Source organism: Poecilia reticulata, chromosome 9 (assembly GCF_904066995.2).
Source record: "Poecilia reticulata chromosome 9, P_reticulata-male-v2, whole genome shotgun sequence".
NCBI lineage: Eukaryota > Metazoa > Chordata > Actinopteri > Cyprinodontiformes > Poeciliidae > Poecilia > Poecilia reticulata.
Window position 1 is genome coordinate 2,334,088 of NC_088838.1, and position 21,340 is coordinate 2,355,427.

A 21,340-nucleotide genomic window follows, 5' to 3' on the forward strand; every position below is an offset into this window, starting at 1 on the left:
GAAGTCGATCATTGACCATGGAATTCTTTCTTGTGTTTCTTCCACTGCTATTGCCTCCCTCTTTACTTGACCAGTTTCTGCAAATGAGCCCAAACAGGGGCGCTTGCAGCTACTACTACTGTACCACTGTGCGTACCTTGAAAATGTCCTTTTAGTAATATCACAGTCTGTGTATGTTTTGTGTATGTTTATGTGTGAATGTGTACATGTCCATTATAAATTAAATTTGAAGCTATATAGAACTGAACAATCTGATGACTCACACATGAACACTTGATAGGAGGTCGAAATACTGTTGAATGAAGGGGACTCCACTCAGTTACATGGCCTCATCAGCATATGCTTCCATAACTGTAATTAGCATAAAGGTACACCATCAAGGCTGAATGCTAATAACAGAAAAAGCACAATGATAGTGACTAACATCTTGTCCTAAGTTTTGGAACACGTAAAGTCCAGCCTACTCGTTCTCATCAATACCTCGACCAATCTGATCAGATTTGGAGCAATAATGACAAGTCCATGGCATATAAATAGAGGAAGGTCCAGGCACAGGTTCCAAGTTGGAGCCAGGCATAAGGACAAAGCCAACAACTAATAAAGATCTGAAAGAAACAGAAGTCAGGTTTACATCATGGAAAGATTTCAGGTAAGAAATGTACCTGTTTGAAAATTATAATTATAATGACTACACATTAGTATCCAATAAAACTTAATAGACAAGTAAATTAAATAACATGAATTCAAATGTTCTGTCTTTTAAGACAAATTGTAGTTGTGACATGTGAAAATAGGAACCCCACAGCAGATAATTCCAGTTTCACTTGTTCTGTAGCACATTTTGTTTTTTCATGAATTCTAAGTAAAATGTTTTAGGAAAACATGGAAATCTTTTTTGAACTCCTTTTTAGACTGCTGTGTAAGTGAAAGTATTTTGGTTGTCATTTCCAGATGAGGAGTTGGAGCCATTACCTCTGGGTAAGAGGTATCCTCCAGAGCCCGATTGGCCCTCTCTGCCAGTCAGTTGATTAGAGCATGGAACTTATCTTGGCAGCATTACATACAGTTTATAAATGAGTTTAAAGTAAAACCGACATGATCAACATTTATAGATCGTTTGCCACAAATCAAATTTGTTACTTAATAGGCCATTTTACTGATGCTACTGCGATGCTGAAGTCTAATTCAATTGTCATGTGTTGAAATTTGATGTGGTTACTGTTTTCTTCCTGTGGAATTCATACAGTCATACAGTCTTGATTGTTGTGTATATGCAACAGCTGTGTATCTTCCTGCTGTGCCTGCTGATCCTCCACCAGTGTGTTGCCATGCCACTGAGCAACCAGTGTGTTGGAGAAACATTGTGCACCTACACCTTGAAAGACAACTACAAAGAGATGCCTATCCTTCCCGGAGATATCAATACACGCAGCCTCGCAGCCTGGGATTACCAGTGAGTGTGTTTCTAAAGTGTTTTGTCTTTTGTTGAGTTGTGGAAGAAGCTATAATCCCCTGAAATGTAAAGATGTTTACTGAAGCCTGAAGAATCTGAGCGCACTTGGCAACTGTTTTTTCTGCCTCTGAAACAATGAATTCCAAATAGTTTGGAACCCTTCCCAACTCAGCTTCAGAAGGGAGGCCCAGACTTTGCTGAGCACACTTCACTCTAAGAAATGAAATGTTGATTTTGCTTAACCAAAAAAAAAAAGAAAAAAAAAAAAAGCAGAAGTAAAAAGATAAAATAAAATATTTGAAATATTTGCTTAGATTCTGGTGACATTTTATGCTCCACACTATACAGTTCTTCTCTTTATGCCGCTGTGAAAAGTGGAGCAGATGATTATTTTTTGTGTTTATGTCATGTGACATGACTTTAGAATATAATGTCCACATTACAATGCATGTAAAATTTTAGAAATGATCACCATTTGACTCATGATTTTCAATTCCTCAGGCCTTAAACTATAACAATAAAAGATAAGAGATAAGATGTATCTGAGCTCATCTGACACTGTTTTTATGCAAATTGAAGTTACTTGGCAAAGAGCTTTCATAGGATGAAAAAGTATTTTATGCTCTCCTTGTTTTTATTCTGTCAACAGAGACAAAATTGACTTAAACCGAGAACCTCAGGTGATCCGTGAGGCCAGGTGCCAGGATAGCCACTCTAGCGAGAGGTGCAACATTGCCTTGGGACGAGAGATCATCCCCGTTACCCTTAGGATGCCTGTTCTGAGGAAAAACTCGGCGTGCTTCCCCCTACCCAGCTACTATGTAGAATTTGAGGACATTACTGTCGCATGCATATGTGCCTCAGCCCGCACACTGGAAGAAATAGCACAGGGTTGAAGACGGACGTCTGGAAATCTTTATTTAGTCAAAAAAGATGTGGCATCTGGGATTAGTGAGAACTATCTCTTCTAAACCATTGTGTTCATCAGTAAGACAGTAAACATTCAGTAGAAATCTGCAAATTAATTAGCTCTGTAAATGAAGTCATGTTAGATTCATCTGCATCATTATTGTTGTATTGAACAAGTTGTTTTAATAAATGTTAGGTCAAAGCATAAATATGCATAAAAACAACAATATACTAGTTAATAAAATGCTGAACAGTTGATGTGGAGTGAAACTCATATTTATTTGACAGAATGATATATTTCAAGAGTTTGTTTTTGTTCATTTCGATTATGATGGATTATAGCTGGTGGTGAGACCGGAGATATCAATACACACAGCCTTGCAGCCTGGGATTACCAGTGAGTGTGTTTTTAAAGTGTTTTGTCTTTTGCTGAGTTGTGGAAGAAGCTATAATCCCCTGAAATGTAAAGGTGTTTATTGAAGCCTGAAGAATCTGAGTGGTACTCAGATTGGATCAAGATTCTTCATCGAGTTTAACTGCAGGGTCTGTAAATGATTAATCACATTTTGGTTAAAAACAACTGTAAGTAAAGGAACATTTTAAATTAAAACTTTTTTATTGATAAGTTGATGAATAAATAGCAATTTATTCAGAAATAAATGAGCTGAATAATGAGCTCAACAAAATAGATATCTCCTGCTCAGAATCTGTTTTTCAGGTTATTTGACCATCAGACATGCTGCAAAGTGTTTAGTCACTCATCTGTGAAGTGTTTCAGAAATTCCTCACCAATCATGGAACTTCTTTGAACAAATCTGTTTTTAGAAATGCTTAGCACTGAGATTATATTGAGATTATGTAGATTTGAATATCTTAAGTGATTGAGCAGCATCTGTCTTAATTAGAGCTAATGAAAACGTAAAATTCAATGTCTTGGAAAACTGCATTATTACATTAGAACAATAAATAACAGATTTTTAAAACCGAAACATCCATTCTACTACACAGTAGTTGCACTCAGGACCCATTCAGGTCTTCTTTTATATTAATGATATTACCAAAGCAGCGTGGCACAGAGCATGTGGCTCTAAACACTACAGCAGCATTTCACACTCCCAGTCAGTGTGAAATCATCACTGACTGGGAAACTTAACACTGAACCTCAGGCAGCTTGAATTTGCTGCCTTTCTCTCTTTTTGTCTGACTCCAGAACTGTGGAAAAATGTCAGTCCTGACCTCTTCACCTTTGCACAGGTTAGGTGGTTATGGCACTAACTCAAAAACAGATTACCACAAGTAACATGACAACACTTTGCATGACGCAAATGTTGTCATGTAGTTTTAATGGTTTTTACACTGGGACTAAATGACATCATGTTGATGTTCTTAGTTGTCAGAGAGACACAATGACGCCTTCCTGAGCTCAGAGCTTCAAACTCATGAAAAAAGGATGGATGTTATTTGCTAAAACATTCCTGGCAATCTTCCACTCTCTTTCAACAAACAGCTGAGACAGAATTGTTTTTGGTGTCGCCACTGTTTACCATCTATTTTACCTGCCATTGAAAGTATTCTTAAAAGTTTGTCTGTAGCTCGTGTATCCATACCAATCGGGGAGATGGAAAAGTTAAAACACTCAACAATTGTCATGTACCACATCCTACAGGTGAAAATATCACAGATTTCAAAAGAAAATTAAAACGGGAGGCAGCGGATAATATAGAAAATAGCACCACCTTCACTTCCGGAGTGCAATGGTCCCATTTCCAAACATGGTGTTGGTCTCTGCCATGTGGTCTGTCCCCACCCCTTACTGTTTGCTGAAACGAGCTCCTTCTCACAAGAAGAGTCCAACGTAAAGCGGAGCTTTTGTTGTTGTTGTTGTTGCAGGTGTGTAAACACCATGGATAGTACTCGCTCATTTCAGACGTTTTCATCGTCGCTGCGGATAGTGGAAGTAGGCAGCGTGGTAAAAACATCTCCTCTCGTCTTTGTGTAGCTGAAGGGCGACTTTCTGTCTGTACCACTATTCTACAAAGGAACTGTTTCTGTCTCAGGGTAAGACGAAAACACAACTTTTTGCTTGGGTTAAATTGAGCATTTCTGCACCGATTCGACTTTTTAGCTTCTGACGACACAATTCTGTGTGAACATGACCAACATTATGTTTAAAGAAACATTCCAAGGTGTCCGTATTCCGCTCGTCGAGTTTCTCCAGCTTTCTTCTCTTTCTAAGGCAGATGAATCCATACCGTTACTTATCCATCTTTAGTTGTTCGCTTTGTGATCCAGGCTCACCTGATAACCACAGCGGGAACTTAAGGATTTGTCCTTTGTTGTTTTCTAAGGACACGGTAAGTTTTTGAAACCTGATTTCCGATACGGGGATCATCATGCTGACTTTGAAAGGTGTTGGCTGGGTCTCTGCTGGGTAATTTACGGAAGCTTGTGTTTAACAGTGAAAAAAAAAGAAGAAAGCAGCACGACTTCCTGTTCCTGCATACTGACTTGGTTGTAATTTATTATTGTTCAGCAATATGAGCCACTTCGACAATTGATCTGCTCCACAAAAATGCTTGAAAGTTGTTTATCAAGTTTTTGTCATATCACAGAATCTTCCCAGGAAACGCGCGTTTCTGAAGATGAATCTCTAATAGAGACATGAAACTGAAATGATTGGAGCTGCTGCTCTAATGGCCGGTGCAGGACCGTCTCCCCATCCATACTTATTTCCCATCTTTGATTTGGGAAAACCTGGGTTGGACAATTTTTGCTGGAGTTTGTAACATAGATTTACCAGTTTAACTAACATATATGTTGTTGGATCATTTTAGTGAAGTTATTAATTTGTAACATCACAGTAATAATCATGTTTTTTTTCTACATTACACAAAGTTATTTTTGACACAGATATGGTTTGTTTTGTATTCATATTTCAGTTTATACTTAATCTATGATTAAAGCCATGTTTCCACTTCTGTACTTGCTTATATAATGGTTTAATTTACTTGTAAAAATAATAATATATTTTAATAATACACATGATTAATAAATCCTTACATTTTGAGTTACTATCGTCACTGAACTGAAGCATACATTTGGCTATTTGCTAGTTAACTGTCATCATATATTTGGCAATGAAAATACAACTTTTTGTTTTAATATATGATGAATGTCTACATGCCTTCCACCTAAACAGTAAAGTAATTTTTTTTTATCAGCTGTTCATCAGATTGCGGTCTGCAGAGATCCCAAATGGCTGGAATGGAGGAGGAGGAGGCCCAGGGCTTCCTGAAGAAGCTTGTGGAGGAATTCCCTGTTGCTCTGGAAGAAGACGCTCCTTTGCCGATCAGCTTCCTGAGTCGGAGAGTTTCACTGGAGGAGCTGCAAGGAGAGAGCCTGGAGCTGGGCCAGAGGCTGCTGGCTGCTCGGTATGGATATACACTTCATTCATTCTTTTGGCTTGGCCCTCAATACCTGCTGTTTGTTACACATGCCAACTGGGGAATTTAGCTTTGCTATCTTCAGAAACAGTTTTGGAGCTTGCATGCATGCTGCTGTAGGAAGCCACCTGGAGGACCTGAGTCGTGCCGTTAAGAGGAGATCAAAGCACAGAAGCACAAGTCGTGTTTCTTTATTTGGTCCCGCCGTCTCTAAGAGGGGCTGCAGTGGGTCCTGTCCAGGGTTTACCACACCTCCTGCATTCTCACTGTGGGTAATAGGCACCATAAACCCTTACACTCCTCTTGAAGAATGGTTTCAAAAGGACTATCCCAAGTTTTTTGAACAAACCTTCTATTTTCTGAAGTATTTATCAGCATCCATAAATACTCTGAATTCCTGACTTTGCCTCATATGTCAATACTAGTGAAATCACATCCAAATCTGCTCTTGCTTGTAGCATTCATCCACCATGCTTATGACTCCACACCACACCAAGTTATGAATACCCTTTAAAAACTTTATCTCTCAAACCTCTGAGGATGACATTTTCCATCTCTTTAAAAGTTAGCTTTCATTTTTAAATGTTTGTTAAATACACTTTAGACATGAAGCCTACACATCACACACCTGGTTAGACAGAGAATGTTAGATTCCCTGGGCTTTTTAAAAAAATCCTTCATCCTTTATCCACCAGTCCTACGTGTACATGTGTTGCATTCTTCACATACTTCAGCAGCTCTCCCTCGCACTGCTCATTAATGATCCACTGTTAATTCTGCTTGGGGAAGCCACCACTGTTCTAAAAGAATAGCTGCTCATGCTATGTAAACAGTCAGAATATAAAGTGACGTGATGTATGCTTTTCCTTTTTGAGAAAGATTCAGACTTTTCAGCAGCTAACAGGAAGGCTGAACAGAATACAACAAAGCTGGTCTGTATTTTCTGTTTTAACTTTGAACCTCTGTTTGAGTTGGAAATGCTGGCCAGCTTTTTTAATATTTTGGGTTTAAGGTAAAGAGAGATTGATAGATTTATTAGCAATAGCTTTTATTGTCCTGCAAAGGAAAAATTCAGGTGTTAACTTCTCTAAACCTCAGAAACATTTGCCATCAGCAGAGCTGGCAGAGAACATGCCTTATGTTATCAGCTTGGACAGACGGTTTATCAGTTCCTCGACTGTTAAAGGGTTGAAGATGGAAAATCTCTGGTTGTTTTTAGTTTCTCCATTTGATGAACTAAAAATATTCAGAGAGCTTGCATTGGTGTTTCCCAACCAGAAGGCTTGAATGAACAAAGAGGTCAAGGAACTGCTGAGGGAGAGACCCAGTGCTCCATCCCACCATGCGTTAAAGTCTTCCATCATCCTTCTTCCAAAAACGAACATTAGCAGTCTCAATGACTACCGGCCAGTGGCACCAACCCCCACTGTCATGCAGTGCTTTGAGAAACAGGTTCAGTCATATGCCATCATTACCGCTCTGCACACCACATTGACACATGTGGAACAGTAAAGGAGCCGTGTGAGGCTGCTCTTCCTGGACTTCAGCTCGACTTTTGAGACCATTTGTCTGAGCAGACTGGTGAGGAAACTGGTGAACCCGGGTCTTCCCCATAACATCTGCTGCTGGATCACGGACTTCCTGACAGGCAGCTCCCAGAGGATGAGAGTAGGATCCCAGCTGCCTTCAGCACTGAGCACCAGCACCAGCTCTCTACAAGGGTGTGTGCTAAGCCCCCTAGTAGGCACCCTGTACAATCATGACTGTAGCTCCACTGATGATACCACTGTGGTGGAGCTAATCTCTAGAGGAGACGAGGCCGCATACAGACTGGAGGTGGAACTGGTGCATTTATTTATTTATTTATTTATTTATTTATTCTTAACATCCTAGTTGTTCAGTGTTTCTTGGAGAATTGCTGTTTTTAAAAATTTCGTTGTAATTTATTTGTGCAGAATGACATTAAGAGGAATTCTGATTCTTTAGCTAGGCTAGCAGCTCTTTAACTATTGTTTACAGCTCCATTTGTTTTGTTTTTTTACTGGAGATTTTGAGGATAGAGTTAGCCAATATTCTGTTTGAATTAGTTTCAATTTCTGTATTTTATCATGTTTCATTAACATGATAAAATACAGAACATTTTTGATGTTCTCTGGGTAACTTTGGATTATCTTGTGTATAATGCCAAGACAATCATGATGAACCAACTATTAAAATAATCGTCAACTATTTTGCTGAACAAATGGCCTTTTAATTACTACTGAACTCAGAGCAGTAATTAAGCCTAAGCTTTACAAAAATGTATACATTTTCATTATGATAACAAAGTGCTCTGTTTTTGTCCCGAAACTCTTCACGTAACAAGTTTTAGCTTCACCTGGTTCAAATTCTTGAAAACAAAAACAAAACAAACTCCTATTATGCACCTTTCACTATTCAGTTATTAAATGATTAATCTAAGAACTAATCAACAGATCAACTCTACACTGTATTGATATTCAGCCAACAGAAAGGCCTGAGCTCTTCCCGTGTTGATGCTGAAAGTGTTTTTAGTTGTAGATCCATTCTTTACTCCAAATGATCAAGCGTTTACTAAAGGTTTACTGTTATTGCATTTTAGGTAATAAAATGTCTATTTTATTGTCTTAAAAATGATTTATTTGTTTATTTGCATCTTTTAGTGTATTTCTAATATTGCATAGACAAGACTGAAGTGGTTAATTGATTAATCTGCAGATTGTGACCATTTGTTTATCTGATCCATAGAATAATGATTAATTAGCCCTACTTATGTATAAATGTATTTCATGAATAAAGTTACCTCTTCTTGATTGCTTATTGGCTGTGCTATAAATAGCTAAAATTTGCTAAATAGTATCATCACCTAATTTGCGTAAATTGCCATATACATAGAACCTTTATTGAATACTGACATGAATAATATTGTGGCCAAAACAAAGTGAATAAAAGAAAATAAATATGTTTAGGAATACTTGTGGAATTTATTCAATGGATCCCAGTGATTTTTAGTTTGTTTTTTCATTCCATCATTCCAACCTACCTTCTTTTTCTGTCTTTGGATTGGAGAATCAAAAAAGAAACTGGTTGAGTTTCTTAGTTTTCATTTATTTGATTATTGAGGTTAGTTTATGAAGTGAGGTGAGATCAGTAATGATCGGAATGATCCAGCAGCACCACCTTAGCCTGAATGTTTTCTTTGCTGGTAGGGTCTCTCACTAATCCCTCTGAAAAAGATTGGCTAACGCCTAACAAGATGGTATCTTGATGCCATCTTGTGGCAGCAGCAGCATATGTTGCCTCCATCTGTGGAAGTGAAGCCAACTTTTTAAGTCGTCTAAGGAATAAGAATTTTCGCACTGAAGAGGTGCTGCGTGTTGACAGCGGTGCAACTGATTAGTTCTTAGTTGGAAAACAATGAGTAAAATAATTATATAAAATGTAGAAAATGTATCACAAGCTCATGTGCTTTCTGACATGCCGACATGTTTTCCACTTTACCCTGTCAGGAAGAGCTCATATCCTGTCTACAGAAACACCATTGTTTCACCAGCTTCCTGCTTCCTAAACTCGGGTTTCTTTTCGAAGATGTGGCATTTTGTAAAGGGCCAGGAGTGATAGATGACTTATTTCACTGTTGACTTTACCTGCTGCTTCTTATTGATGAAACTTCTTCAGGGTCTAGATTTTTTTAGAGCAAACTTATTTCTATTCTGGGCTTTATGTCCATCTATCTGCCCAGCTGTTTGTTGCCCAAGTTCAGAACTTGATCTGAATGTGCATGTCTGTGTGATTCAGGGGAGCTCCGTCAGGCCTCAGGGTCCTCCTCTGCCAAGCAGCGGTCACCCACCTTCTGAAGGACGACCTGTCTCCGTTTCACTGTCCGCAGGAAGCTCAAGCAAAACTGGAAGATGAGGAAAATGTTGTCTGTAAGTTGTTTTTTTAGTTGCCTGCTATATGTAGCAAAAATAAGAATGGGGTATTATTTTAGGACTGAAGCAATTAGTGGGATTAATCATTGTCTGTCTGTAATATGAAGACTCAAAAAATGAATGCCATTTGGTGAAAGAACGACATACTCAGGGCAGTAAGTAAGTCAAAACTACATGAAAGGTATATACATTTTGGTTTGAAGATGAAAAACTCTAATTGCATGTAAATATGTTCTATCCAAAACTTCCCAATTGGAATTGTTTGATTTACGTGGTTCAAATTGTGTAAAAAACGATCTCCTATTAAGCATCTTTTACTTTCCAATTATGAACCAGTAATTAATGACCAGATCAGTCCCACAATGTAAGTTGAGCAGAAAGGCCTGAGCTTTCACATGTCAATATTGGAAGAATTTTGTTTTAGCTGCAGATGCATCCATTGCTACAAAAGGTGAAGAATTCACATTGTTTTTTCATTTTAGGTAGGAAAATGTTTATTGTCTTATTTAAAAGAAAATCAATTATTTGTTTATCTTCATTTCTAATACTGTATGAAAAGACTTGTTTGGGTAAATGAAAAATCTGCAGAATGTCAAATTTTTTATCTGATTACTCGATTAATCTACATAATAATTGATGAGATAATCAATTACTAATATATTTGTTTGCTGCAGTTGTATGCTATTTATTCACATTTTTATTTTTGGCTCTGCTCTACTTCCAGTGCTCGAGTCGGAAGCAGTCCAGCGGCTCTTCCTGAACCATCTGATAGATGTAGCACTCAGATGGAACCAGGAGCTCCCCTCCTGTCTTCCTCCTCCCAGCTTTCAGTGTTCTGTTCATGCTATCAAGAACACAAGGAGGAAGATGGAGGACAAGCATGTGGCGCTGACTGAATTCAACCAGCTCTTCGGCATTCAGGTAAACACCCTGAAAAGTAAACACTGCTTTGCCAGTGTTCTCCGTTGTCACTCAGCTTGGCTGTGATCCTGTTCTAGGATGGAGTAGAGCGGGCCTACTACGCTGTGTTCGACGGTCACGGGGGAGTGGATGCTGCCATTTACGCTGCCACTCACCTCCATGTTATTCTGAGCAAACAGGAGACGCTGCAGAGTAACACCAGCATGGCTTTTAAAACTGCCTTCAAGAACACAGACAACATGTTCAGACGCAAAGCCAAGAGAGAGGTATGGTGATGTTCTACAAGCTGTTGTTTTCTCTCCATGAACCACACTGTATGCTTCAGATGAATCTATATGTGGAGTTTTGTGTCAACAGCGTCTGCGGAGTGGGAGCACAGGAGTGGCCGTGCTGATTCACGGCCAGCAGTTGACCGTGGCTTGGCTCGGAGACTCTCAGGCAATGTTGGTTAGAAAGGGACAGGTTGTCACACTCATGGACCCCCACAAACCCGAGAGAGAGGTACTTGTTCTACTAATTCTTCCTGCTTTGTTTCCTGCTCTGCCAACAACAAATGACACTGGTACAATAGAATGGAATAGAATATACTTTATTGTCCCCTATGATAAATTTATAATGGACTCAAGGGTGTGCACTGAATAGTTGCTGCTGCCCAAACTAACAATAACATGCAACACATATAAACAGCTAAAAACGTAGATCCAAAACAACAACAGATACCCAGGTTACTGCACACCTTTCATACTATTTAAAATTTTGATTAAAATTGAAATAGTAATGATGTACCAAAGAGAATTTTAAAAAACTGAGTTAATTTTTTGGGGATTATGTACTTTCTTCAAGAAGGCAAGAGCTCATATTCCAAATGTGGGATGTGGGACAGATCCAACAATAACGTCTGAGGCAACATCACTGACATTATCTCTGCCTGTTTCTGGTTGTCATATAGTTAAATAACACTGAATCAGTCAGTTTTAAATTTGAAACAATTAGGAATTAATTTTTCACTCTTTCTAACAACAGTGACCTTAGAAGTCTTTGAATTCCTTTCTCATCTGAAGAGAATACTGTCCCATCATTGACTACTATCTTATAGTCAATGACAATGTGATAGTTACAGTGGCTACTTCTAAGTGTGAAAAATTCTCACATTTTCACTGAGCCATCTGTTTTCTACACAAATACAGAGCATGTAGTTCCACATCTAAACAACATTTATTAGATTTATGAATATATTGGTTATTAAATCCCCTTTTTGAGGTGTTGAGGTAGGAAAGTTATCAGTCAGAAGTGGGTCCTGGATGCCTGGTCCAAGTCTCCTTTAAACTACCACTAGCACTTTAAGCTAAATGCTAGTTTAAAAGCATAGAAATGGGTAGAAAATCATCTGTGACTCTGTGGTTTAGACCAGTGGTCCCCAACCTTTTTATTCCCGCGGACCGGTCAAGACTTGGAAAAATTTGCTGCGGCCCGGGGGACGGGGGGTCGGTGTTGGTGTTCCCGCTAAATCCTGAATATACCCTATTTGGGTTGTCTTGGAGTTTTTATCGCAACCTGTGGGGTTTTTCCTGTCTGGGACCGAGAATACGACCTGCTGAATGTGACAGGTAGCCAATCAGAAAGCGCGGTGACGTAAGAACAGAGGGGAATCCCAACCAGCTGACATATCGCGCAACTGAGTCCGGTGGATATCGGAGATGATATGTGGAAATGTTTATTATTAAATCTAAAGGTCATTATTATGTTTATTCAGTTAAAAATGTTAACTATGAAAAAACATATTCACCTCCAAATCATAGTGCAGCAAATAGAGCGGCTGCTCCCGTTGTCTTTCATCCACCGCCTTTTCTTTTTGTTACGTCTTTTATCTCTTAAAATGACTCCACAAACTATCACTATTGCTTCTACATCGTCATCCGTGTTTGGTTATTCTAAATTCCCGCTATGTTGGGGGTTTTACTGGATTATCCTCTGGAATCGGGATGTTCGTGACTGGAATCGGTTCGTGTTGCTCCTGCCTTGGAGACACGAACCGATCGAACCTGTTGAACTTTTATCAGCTCTGTGGTCACAGAGGTTTGGAGAATCGGCCGACATTCTTAAATCTTTCCGTCTAAACCAGACTTAAGACTCACGACTGGTTTAGATAATAACAGCCAGTTGGATCAGACCAGACAGGACTTCAGCAGATAACTGGCCAGTTTATCTGTCTCTGCCTCCTCACACCAGCAGGCGCACAAAGAAGATGGCTCCCTCAGTGTAGATTGTTCTGAATGGTGCCCAGACGATGTATATTGATAATGATGTAGTACTTAATTGGAACATCCACCAATTATGACATGCTATGGATTATTCTATGTATGAATCTGTTTAGGGCAGGAAATGGTTATGGAACCAACAGTTATGTGTAACACCTGAGTGTTAGAACTTTGCCTCTTCTGACCTGGAATTGGTCACTGCTGGAACCTGTTCTACCTGCCTTGGCGTACCTAATATCTGGAGAAGAATCAGTCAACATGCATCTCCTTAGTCAAAACTGAGATGCAAAGTTTTTGAAACATTCACAGGAGACAATTGTTACTTTCAGATGTCAGCTATGCTAACTTTTGATTCACCACATTTTAATAGATATGACTATTATCTATTATATAGTAGATATTTAGCCTTTAATTTTGTTTGTGTATTTAATAATATCTCCTTTAGCTGGACTCGTGTGCCACATGAAGCTACCAAAGGTCAACACAATCAACCTTCCATTTAAAAAGAACTTTAAATCTAGACTAAAACCCACCTGTTTAGAATTGCTTTTGAAACATCATATCAACAATCTGATGTGTAACAATGGCACTTGATAAAATGGAATGTTTCAATTGTTGACTGTTCTATGACTTTGTATTTTGTGTTTTTATGATTTAAAGAACCTTAAACTGCTTTGTTGATGAAATACACTATGCAAATAAACTTGAGTTGACATAACTTGACAAAGATTCTACCAGCTCATTTTCAAAACAAAACATCATCATTGGTGGTTTCTCTGTAATCTTATTAAACAAAATAACTTGCAATGTTTAGTATTTTCATAATCAGGAAAACACAATTTGACTATTGATGAGGTGTTTGCTCCTGAATAAAGTAAATACTTTATTCTCACTGAGCCTCATTGAATGGTGACATTTTCTCATTATTTTTTCTGAACTGTTTGGGATCAAAGCACATTACTGCTGATCCAGCAATAACCAGGAGTCAGATGTTCATGTTATGTTTTGTTCTCTGTTTTACAGGATGAAAAACAGAGAATAGAAGATCTTGGGGGTTGTATCACCTTCATGGGTTGCTGGCGAGTTAATGGCACCTATGCTGTCTCCAGAGCCATCGGTAAGACATCCTCAACCAATCAGAACGGAGAACACAGAATTGTGTCAAGCTACAATACACTTAGAAAAAGCTTTATCTATTGTTGTGACTGTTGTGAAAATATACCCTTTGCAATATTTAATATTTTTATCTAGTCGCATATTTGTATTCATTAAGAACCTTATAACTAAAAGTCAACTTTTATTTGATAGGTGATAAAAATCATTAAGTAGGTAAAACTTGCTGTTCTCCTGCAGCTACGTGTTAGTGAGAACACTGATGTCTGAAATGAAGGCCTTTTTTAAACAAGCTGGTCCAAATACCAAGTTGGAAACTTGTCAAAGGTAGAAAACCAAAGCATCCTTGCATCTCATGAACAGATTTTACAGACTTTGAAACTCCTGAGCCCAAAAATACTTCCACCATCATTCTTTCAGTTAACCTTAGAAAGGGACAGATTGTCACACTCATGGACCCTCCTCTTGGCTCTGATTGGTTGTTTTTTCCACACTGTTTTTTGTGATTTGTTGAACATAAAGATAATAAGGGATCTTGATGAATGAACTACTCATGAGTCCTAAAATGAGACCTAGAAAAGTACAGCAACAAAACTTTTTCGATGTTGCTGCACCACTGGCACTAAAGTTAACCCAGTTTTTTCTGACAGTTTGTATTTGATTTGTTGGATTGCTGCAGCCGGAAGCCTCAACTAACCTAGCTTCTTCACACAGGAATACAGACATTACTCGGCTTAACTTCAGCAGCAACGCTCAGCTGTGAAACTGTAGACTGTTAATCTCTGTTAACATAGTGTTAAATCCCAATGATCTGAAATTTGTCATCTTGAGTTGTTTTAAAAGTAAAGTCAGATTAAACGGATGATGTGTTGGCTTTCACCGCTCTGAAAAAGGATTTTCTTTCCAACATGCTCGCAGTAAAATGACATTTTTTACATCAGGTGGTAGAACAGTCACTAATAATGATGTCACAGAATCTCACAGCAAAAAGTCTGAACTATCCTTTAACTTTCTATTTAGAGACAAGTCTTAATCTGAGGTATAAACAACAAACTTAATATTTAAGATGTAAAACTATGTATATTTTTATAAGTATTCCTCTTTAACAATTTGGGACTTGGGCAGTTCAGACAGAAATAACTTCAAATTAAACAGCAACTGAAGTGTTGAAGTGGAGTGAACAACACCTTTAAACTATTAACGATGCACTAATTCTAAAAACTTTAATAATAACCAGGAGGTGGCACTGCTGAGCTTTTCCAGCCTCAGAATGAACTGCTCCAGTTTTCATTGCTGAAGAAGCCTGAAGAGGCTCTGTGTGGGAAACAAAGTGAGCAACTGAAAGCTTCCTCAGTGAAGAGGTTTTCTGTCTGCCTGATCTGCTGTGAGTTTGCTCCGAGCTGCTAATCCCATTTACATCCCTAAATCCAGGCGACTTCGACCAGAAGCCGTATGTGTCTGGGGACGCTGATTCTTCAACCATCCAGCTGTCGGGGGACGAGGACTATGTGCTGCTAGCGTGTGATGGCTTCTTTGATGCCATCACACCTTCCGAGGTCCCAGATCTGGTTGCTGAGGCGCTCCGGGGTGCTGATGACTCTGAGACTGGAGGGAGTCTTCCACCGGAACACGCTGAAGATGGAGTGGGAAACAGAGTTGCTGAGAGATTGGTAGGTGATGCCAAGGCGGCAGGGTCCAGCGATAACATCACAGTGATGGTGGTGTTCCTGCGTCCACCTGGCCAGCTGCTGGCTAACACATAAACCCAGCTGCATCCAGAGGAAAGGAACCATGCAGCTCGCCTCAGGACACACTCAGCCCTCTGCAGGCAGCCAGACTAACCCAGAATCCTCACATCTGACATATCCACAGCTAATATCTGTGCTAGACTGGCACATGACTTGACTTTTTACTCAAGAAATCATGCAAATCCAGTGTTATATGAACTTATGTGCACTCTAAGTGGAAATTATTGTGGATATCAAAATATACATAGTCCTGTGGAATTGACAGTGTTTTACATTTACACATATATAAAAAAATAATGCTAAAACTGTTTCCACCACTAATGAGACATACATACTGTACAATGGTAAATATACATCAGTTAGTGGAGAAATCTTCAGTAGCTTGGTTGTAAGTGTTAAACTTGTTAAACTAAATGTTTGTTTTGTGAACCTTTTGATCCACCAAACACTGACATGATCTGATGAACCTGATGCAGCTCAGCTGTCCTAGCAGGAGTGTCCTGACATTTGCATCATTTACCTGAAGCTCCAGGTAAATGAAGCTCTGGTCAGATCTATTCTGATCCGATCTGCTCTGACCAGTACCAGTACCTGTTGGCAGACCCAAAAATTCAAAAGACTTCAGTTGTCTTTTGAATTTTCCATGGACAGAGAGCATCAGAAAAAGAACACCAGTGAAGAATAGAGGTGGCAGCATCATACTGTGGGGTTGCTTTTCTTTAGATGGCAGAGGGATTTTTGAAAAGGTGACTGATCCATTTAGCAGTCAACCTTTACCCAAAAACTTCAGGTCTCTGCTGCCAAGATTCCCCACTGTGAGTCCAAGATCCAGGTCAACTGAAGTGTAAACTACCAGACACAGAACGGTTTGGATCTGACTGAGTTCAGATCCAGGCTGTCAAGGTAAATACTGCTAAGTGAAGATGTGGCTGCTGTAGAGACTCGTACCGCAGACTGGATGATGATGTTGGATTAAAATAATTAGATCAGTGTGTGTCCACTTATGTCAGGTTATTTGTCCTTTTAAGTTTTATATCCCCCCACTCCCATCCCTGCCCCCACCAACATAACATTTGCATTATAGAGGCCTTATGTCACATTGAAGATGTAAAAAGTTTTGAAACAATTTATCATGGTTTCATTTTGATATTTAAACTTTTTAACAGGAGCGTGTAAACTTTTGAGAGTCACAGTTGTTAACGTTGCCAGGTGATGTGTGTATAGTTTGTTATATATAGGGATAGTGGTGCTAATAGTCCCATAAATCAAACCCAGATAATTAAAATCCATCCCAGCCTGAAAGATGGACTGGTCATCAGTTTGTCACTGGACAACACAGACAAAGGAACTTACACACATTCCCATGCAAGCACACACACACACACACACACCTGAGGAAAGTTGAGAGTGTTTTGTGTTCAGACATTGGGAGGAACCTGGAGTACCCAGTGAGAACACGTATGCACAGGGAGACCATGCCGACCCACTGTAGACAGGTCAGCAGGGACCAACACACTCCCAACTTAACTGTCAGGGTCTGTCCCGATGGCCACATCCCGCCTGCTGCCTGCCGACTGGGCTGTCAGGGTCCAACTCAGCTTTTAGGGTCAGACTCAGTCTTCAGGGTCTGACTCGCCGCTGGGTCTCAACTCCACCTTCAGAGTCCGACTCCTTCATTGGGGTCCGACTCGGCCATCCGGTCCTGACTCGGCCTAGAGGTTCCAAGCTAACTGGGCCAAAGAAACCGCTTTGGCCTGGTTGGTTCTGGATGCAGAGTCTGCTGATGTTAACCAGCCCCCTGCTGGAGTCCTTCAGGTTCTTACCTGATCTGTTCTGATCTGCTCTGACCAGATCTGGTGATGATGTGACCAGTACCTGTTGGCAGACCCAAGTGCCAACAGGTACTAAATATCTGTACTTGTTGGCTAACTACCTGTTGGCACAGAAATGTTGCTACCATATCTGTTACTAACAGTGCTGCTTCCTGTCCGACTCCAGTGAGTCGGACAGGAAGCAGCACTCTGACCTGACCTCTGAATGTCCTGTGGACTCACTGTAGGCGCTGAGCGCTCCAGCTCACACACATCACACTCTCTTCAGGGACTTTCCAAACAGGAAGTTCCATTTGTTCAGTCTGAGCATGTCAGAGGATGCATGCATGTGTGTCTCCATGTGATTTCTCTTTAAGAAATGTGATGCCAGCAGGTAATGGTTGGTCCAAAGCCGACATGCTTAGACTTGATCGGTATTTCAGTTTGCTGCTGTTTGCAAAACTGGCAGAATTAGCAGAGACTTCCTGCAGAGACAGGCCCACACAGGCATGTTGGGCCTGCAGCCACACTCATATGCAACACATTACATTTAGCCTGCATAACCTTCAACCAACTTTATCAGATTTAATATATTGATTTATTTAGAGGAGGTTAAGTTACAGTTTAGAAAGTTTTATTTTACCAAGATTTAGTCATATGGTGGTAAGACTGTTACTTTTTTAATCTGAATGCTTTTCAGACTTGATCTACTTAATCTGTTCTGTTGGTGTTGTCAGTGTTGAGGGCTATTTCTTGATGGATTTGTATGTTTTGGAGGTGAGTAAACTAAAAGTCTGATGTGCCACATAGATCAGTTGGAACCTCTTTCAGATCAGAGTTTTGTGAAAATCACAACTCCCCTCCCCATTCACAGATCAGCTGCAGGTCAACCTGGCAGGATCATGGATCAATGGACCTTACCACAGGGCCCGCCTTTCATTGGCTAATGCCTATTTTACGTCACAGCGCAGCTATCACGTGGGTTACCGGCTCACAAACTCATGCTAATGTACATTGTGGACTACCAGACCGACAGAAAGCTTTTGCGTCAAGACTCGGAAAAAAATGGTTCTCCGTCAGTGGGGTACCTATACAGGCGATGTCAGGGTTATGCTGAGGGTCTGAGGATCTGCTGTTTTCCTCATCGACTGGTAGCATTTAGCTGCAACTCGCACAATGTTAGAGGCATCGCGTGGCTAAAACATCTTGATGTCGTCCAAAAAAGATGACATGAACTTGTTGGTTCCCTTGTCCATTGTCGTGGCTGATATTTTGTGAAAATCCGGCAGAAATGCTAAACTAATTGACTCAGAAATACTCTGCAGAGTCAGTCGAAACGAAAAATCCCATAGAAGCTAAACTCTGCGGGGAGGTTAATGTGAGACATGAAGTCAGGTGGGACTTTCGAGGGGCGTTTCTGGGCGGAGCTTGGAAAGGTCCATGTATGCTTTCAGAGCAGTCTGAACCAAAGGGGCGTGGCATACTGTCACATCACCATTATGGCTTTGCTGAGTCAAATCATTGGTGGAGTAATAACAACAGCACAGCATGTCCCCTAACCTCTCTGTTAATCTGGCCAGGCAGAGCTGCTAGATTACAGATTGAAATTATGACCTGAAAGGGGTTACAGTTGTGAGGAATGCTAAACTTTTTTAACCATCGTGTAAAAGATGGCCAGACTCCAAACTGTGTTCTGAGACAAAGTATTAAATGCGTCTTTTATGTACTAAGAAAATGCTGATGTTAAACATGTTGGATTGTGTACTGATTCTCATTCTGTTGGTATTTTAATATTTACTCGTGTTTGATGATTCTTTTATAAAAAATGTGAATGATTTTTAGAAATGGTTCTGAACCATATCCAACTAGATGTGATGTCAGAATCTCATTGTACTCTCGTACACTGTGGATTACTGACATGGTTGGCTTTGCAGTTTTGTATTCACTAATAACTAAATAAAAGACTCAAAACAAGACATTCATCAGTTTTCTATCTGGCTGCTGTTCTCACTTTGTGTCACCAGAACCTCATTCTCTCTGACACTGCTTGACTGGGAGTAGAATGGTGTAAAGTTTCCTCAGAGTTAAAAGAAACTCAGTTAAGTTAAATAAAAATCCTTTTTTTTTTTACCCTTACAAGTGGTTTTGTCCATTTGGCGGGGATTTTAGAGAATCTCATTGTCAGTCAACTTAATAATACATGCCAATAGATGGGCATGTAAAGAGACGGGGAGTACAGTGTAATTTATGCAAAACTACATGAAAGATTTATGTTATATTTCCTCTTATCTGACATATCTGATAAAACCACTTAGCTCTTCCTTGCAAACAGAGCAAAGCAGTCAGCTGATTAAGATAAAATATATTTTGCTCCTAGAAAAATACTAAGGGGACTTGTGAAAAAAACATTTGTCTACTTCTTTCAACATGTAATTTACATTTTGAAAGAATTTCAGAAGCTTGTGCCACATGGCTATTTGAAGTAGTTGAGTGAAGTTGCTTTGTTTTACTTTTTATTTTAATCCAAAATAACACCGGGTTGTTTTTATTATCAGGTGGTAAAAGTGTCAGAGACATAAGAAAAATTGACAAATGTTTTGCTTTTCACTGAGTTCATCTTACTTTCTGTTCTCGTTTTTCCTCCAGCAGATGTGTTTCCAAGAAACTGTGGGGGTCGAGGGGCGTGGAATGACAGAAATGGCAAAACATAAATGTGTCAATGTTTATTTAGCCAAAGCTAAGTCTGAAGTTCATACTGCTATTGAAAAAGAAAGTAATTATTATTATTTTTTTATTAATAAGCATTAACATTCATGAACTATTGTAAAAATGCTGCAGTTTTGTCAGGTTGCAACTGTGGTATTCAGGTGTACTAAAACGATGTCAGGACCTCAGCAGTTACCTTTAAAAAGAAACTTGTTTCCCATGAACCTGGGAAGTTTTTCTCTTTCTGGATTTAAAGGAGTTTTACTGATGCAGCACCATCTACTGACAGACTGATGCATCCTTCCAGCAGCTTTTAGACTTTATGACCAACTACACTTAACTACATTTTCTTTCATACTCTTGTATTTCATTGTTTTTATGCGCAATTATTCAGTTAGATTTTGTACTTTTTGGAAATTATTTAGCATGAAGACTCAGAAAATGATCCTAGTTGGACACCTGTCTAATAATTGTAATTATTTTCCATATGCTGTGTATTTGCCTTTAAGTTGCAGTCTTTTAATTCTTATTTTTGTTGTCTTGGTTGAAAATTCATGACTGGTTGTTGCTGATCAGACGGTTGATTATTCAAAAGTTCTACTCAACTAAGAGTAGCACTATTTCAATATACGTTTACCCAAGTAAAGGTAAAACGTGTCTGTCCAAGAAATTACTCAGTTTCTGTATAACTGATCATACTATCTGATTAATATTTGAACATGATGGATTCAGACAGACAGAAAAATATATTTATTTGTACATTCTGATATTTTAAAGACTGAAATCCAAAAATAATACAAATAATTATAAAATAAATTCAGGAATGCTTCTACAAGTCAATTTTTAAACATAAAACTCAAGAAACCAATACTTACATTAAGTAATGTGTATAAACAGTGTAATGTACGTCTTGTGACATCTGCTGTTACTGCATGTTCACTGGACCTCGAATGTCTCAGCAAATAGATCACTGATGGAATTAGAAGCTGCATAGCTTTGATCTCAGTGTGACATTCTGCTCTCCGTTA

The 21,340-nt window shown here is 39.3% G+C and overlaps 2 protein-coding genes across 2 annotated transcripts; both read left to right on the forward strand.

Moving 5' to 3' along the window:
• The first annotated feature begins 543 nt into the window (after window positions 1–543).
• On the forward strand, window positions 544–2,487 carry LOC145552987 (uncharacterized). The gene is made up of 3 exons (XM_081611204.1): window positions 544–649; window positions 1,281–1,453; window positions 2,103–2,487. The coding sequence occupies exons 1-3, from the start codon at window positions 635–637 to the stop codon at window positions 2,347–2,349; spliced, it is 435 nt and encodes a 144-aa protein (XP_081467330.1). The 5' UTR covers window positions 544–634; the 3' UTR covers window positions 2,350–2,487.
• A 1,645-nt stretch (window positions 2,488–4,132) lies between these two features.
• On the forward strand, window positions 4,133–19,582 carry ppm1f (protein phosphatase, Mg2+/Mn2+ dependent, 1F). The gene is made up of 8 exons (XM_008417418.3): window positions 4,133–4,420; window positions 5,584–5,793; window positions 9,622–9,752; window positions 10,480–10,676; window positions 10,754–10,942; window positions 11,034–11,177; window positions 13,958–14,051; window positions 15,479–19,582. Exons 2-8 carry the CDS (start codon window positions 5,618–5,620, stop codon window positions 15,808–15,810), a joined length of 1,263 nt encoding a protein of 420 aa, XP_008415640.2. The 5' UTR covers window positions 4,133–4,420; window positions 5,584–5,617; the 3' UTR covers window positions 15,811–19,582.
• The last annotated feature ends 1,758 nt before the right edge of the window (window positions 19,583–21,340 follow it).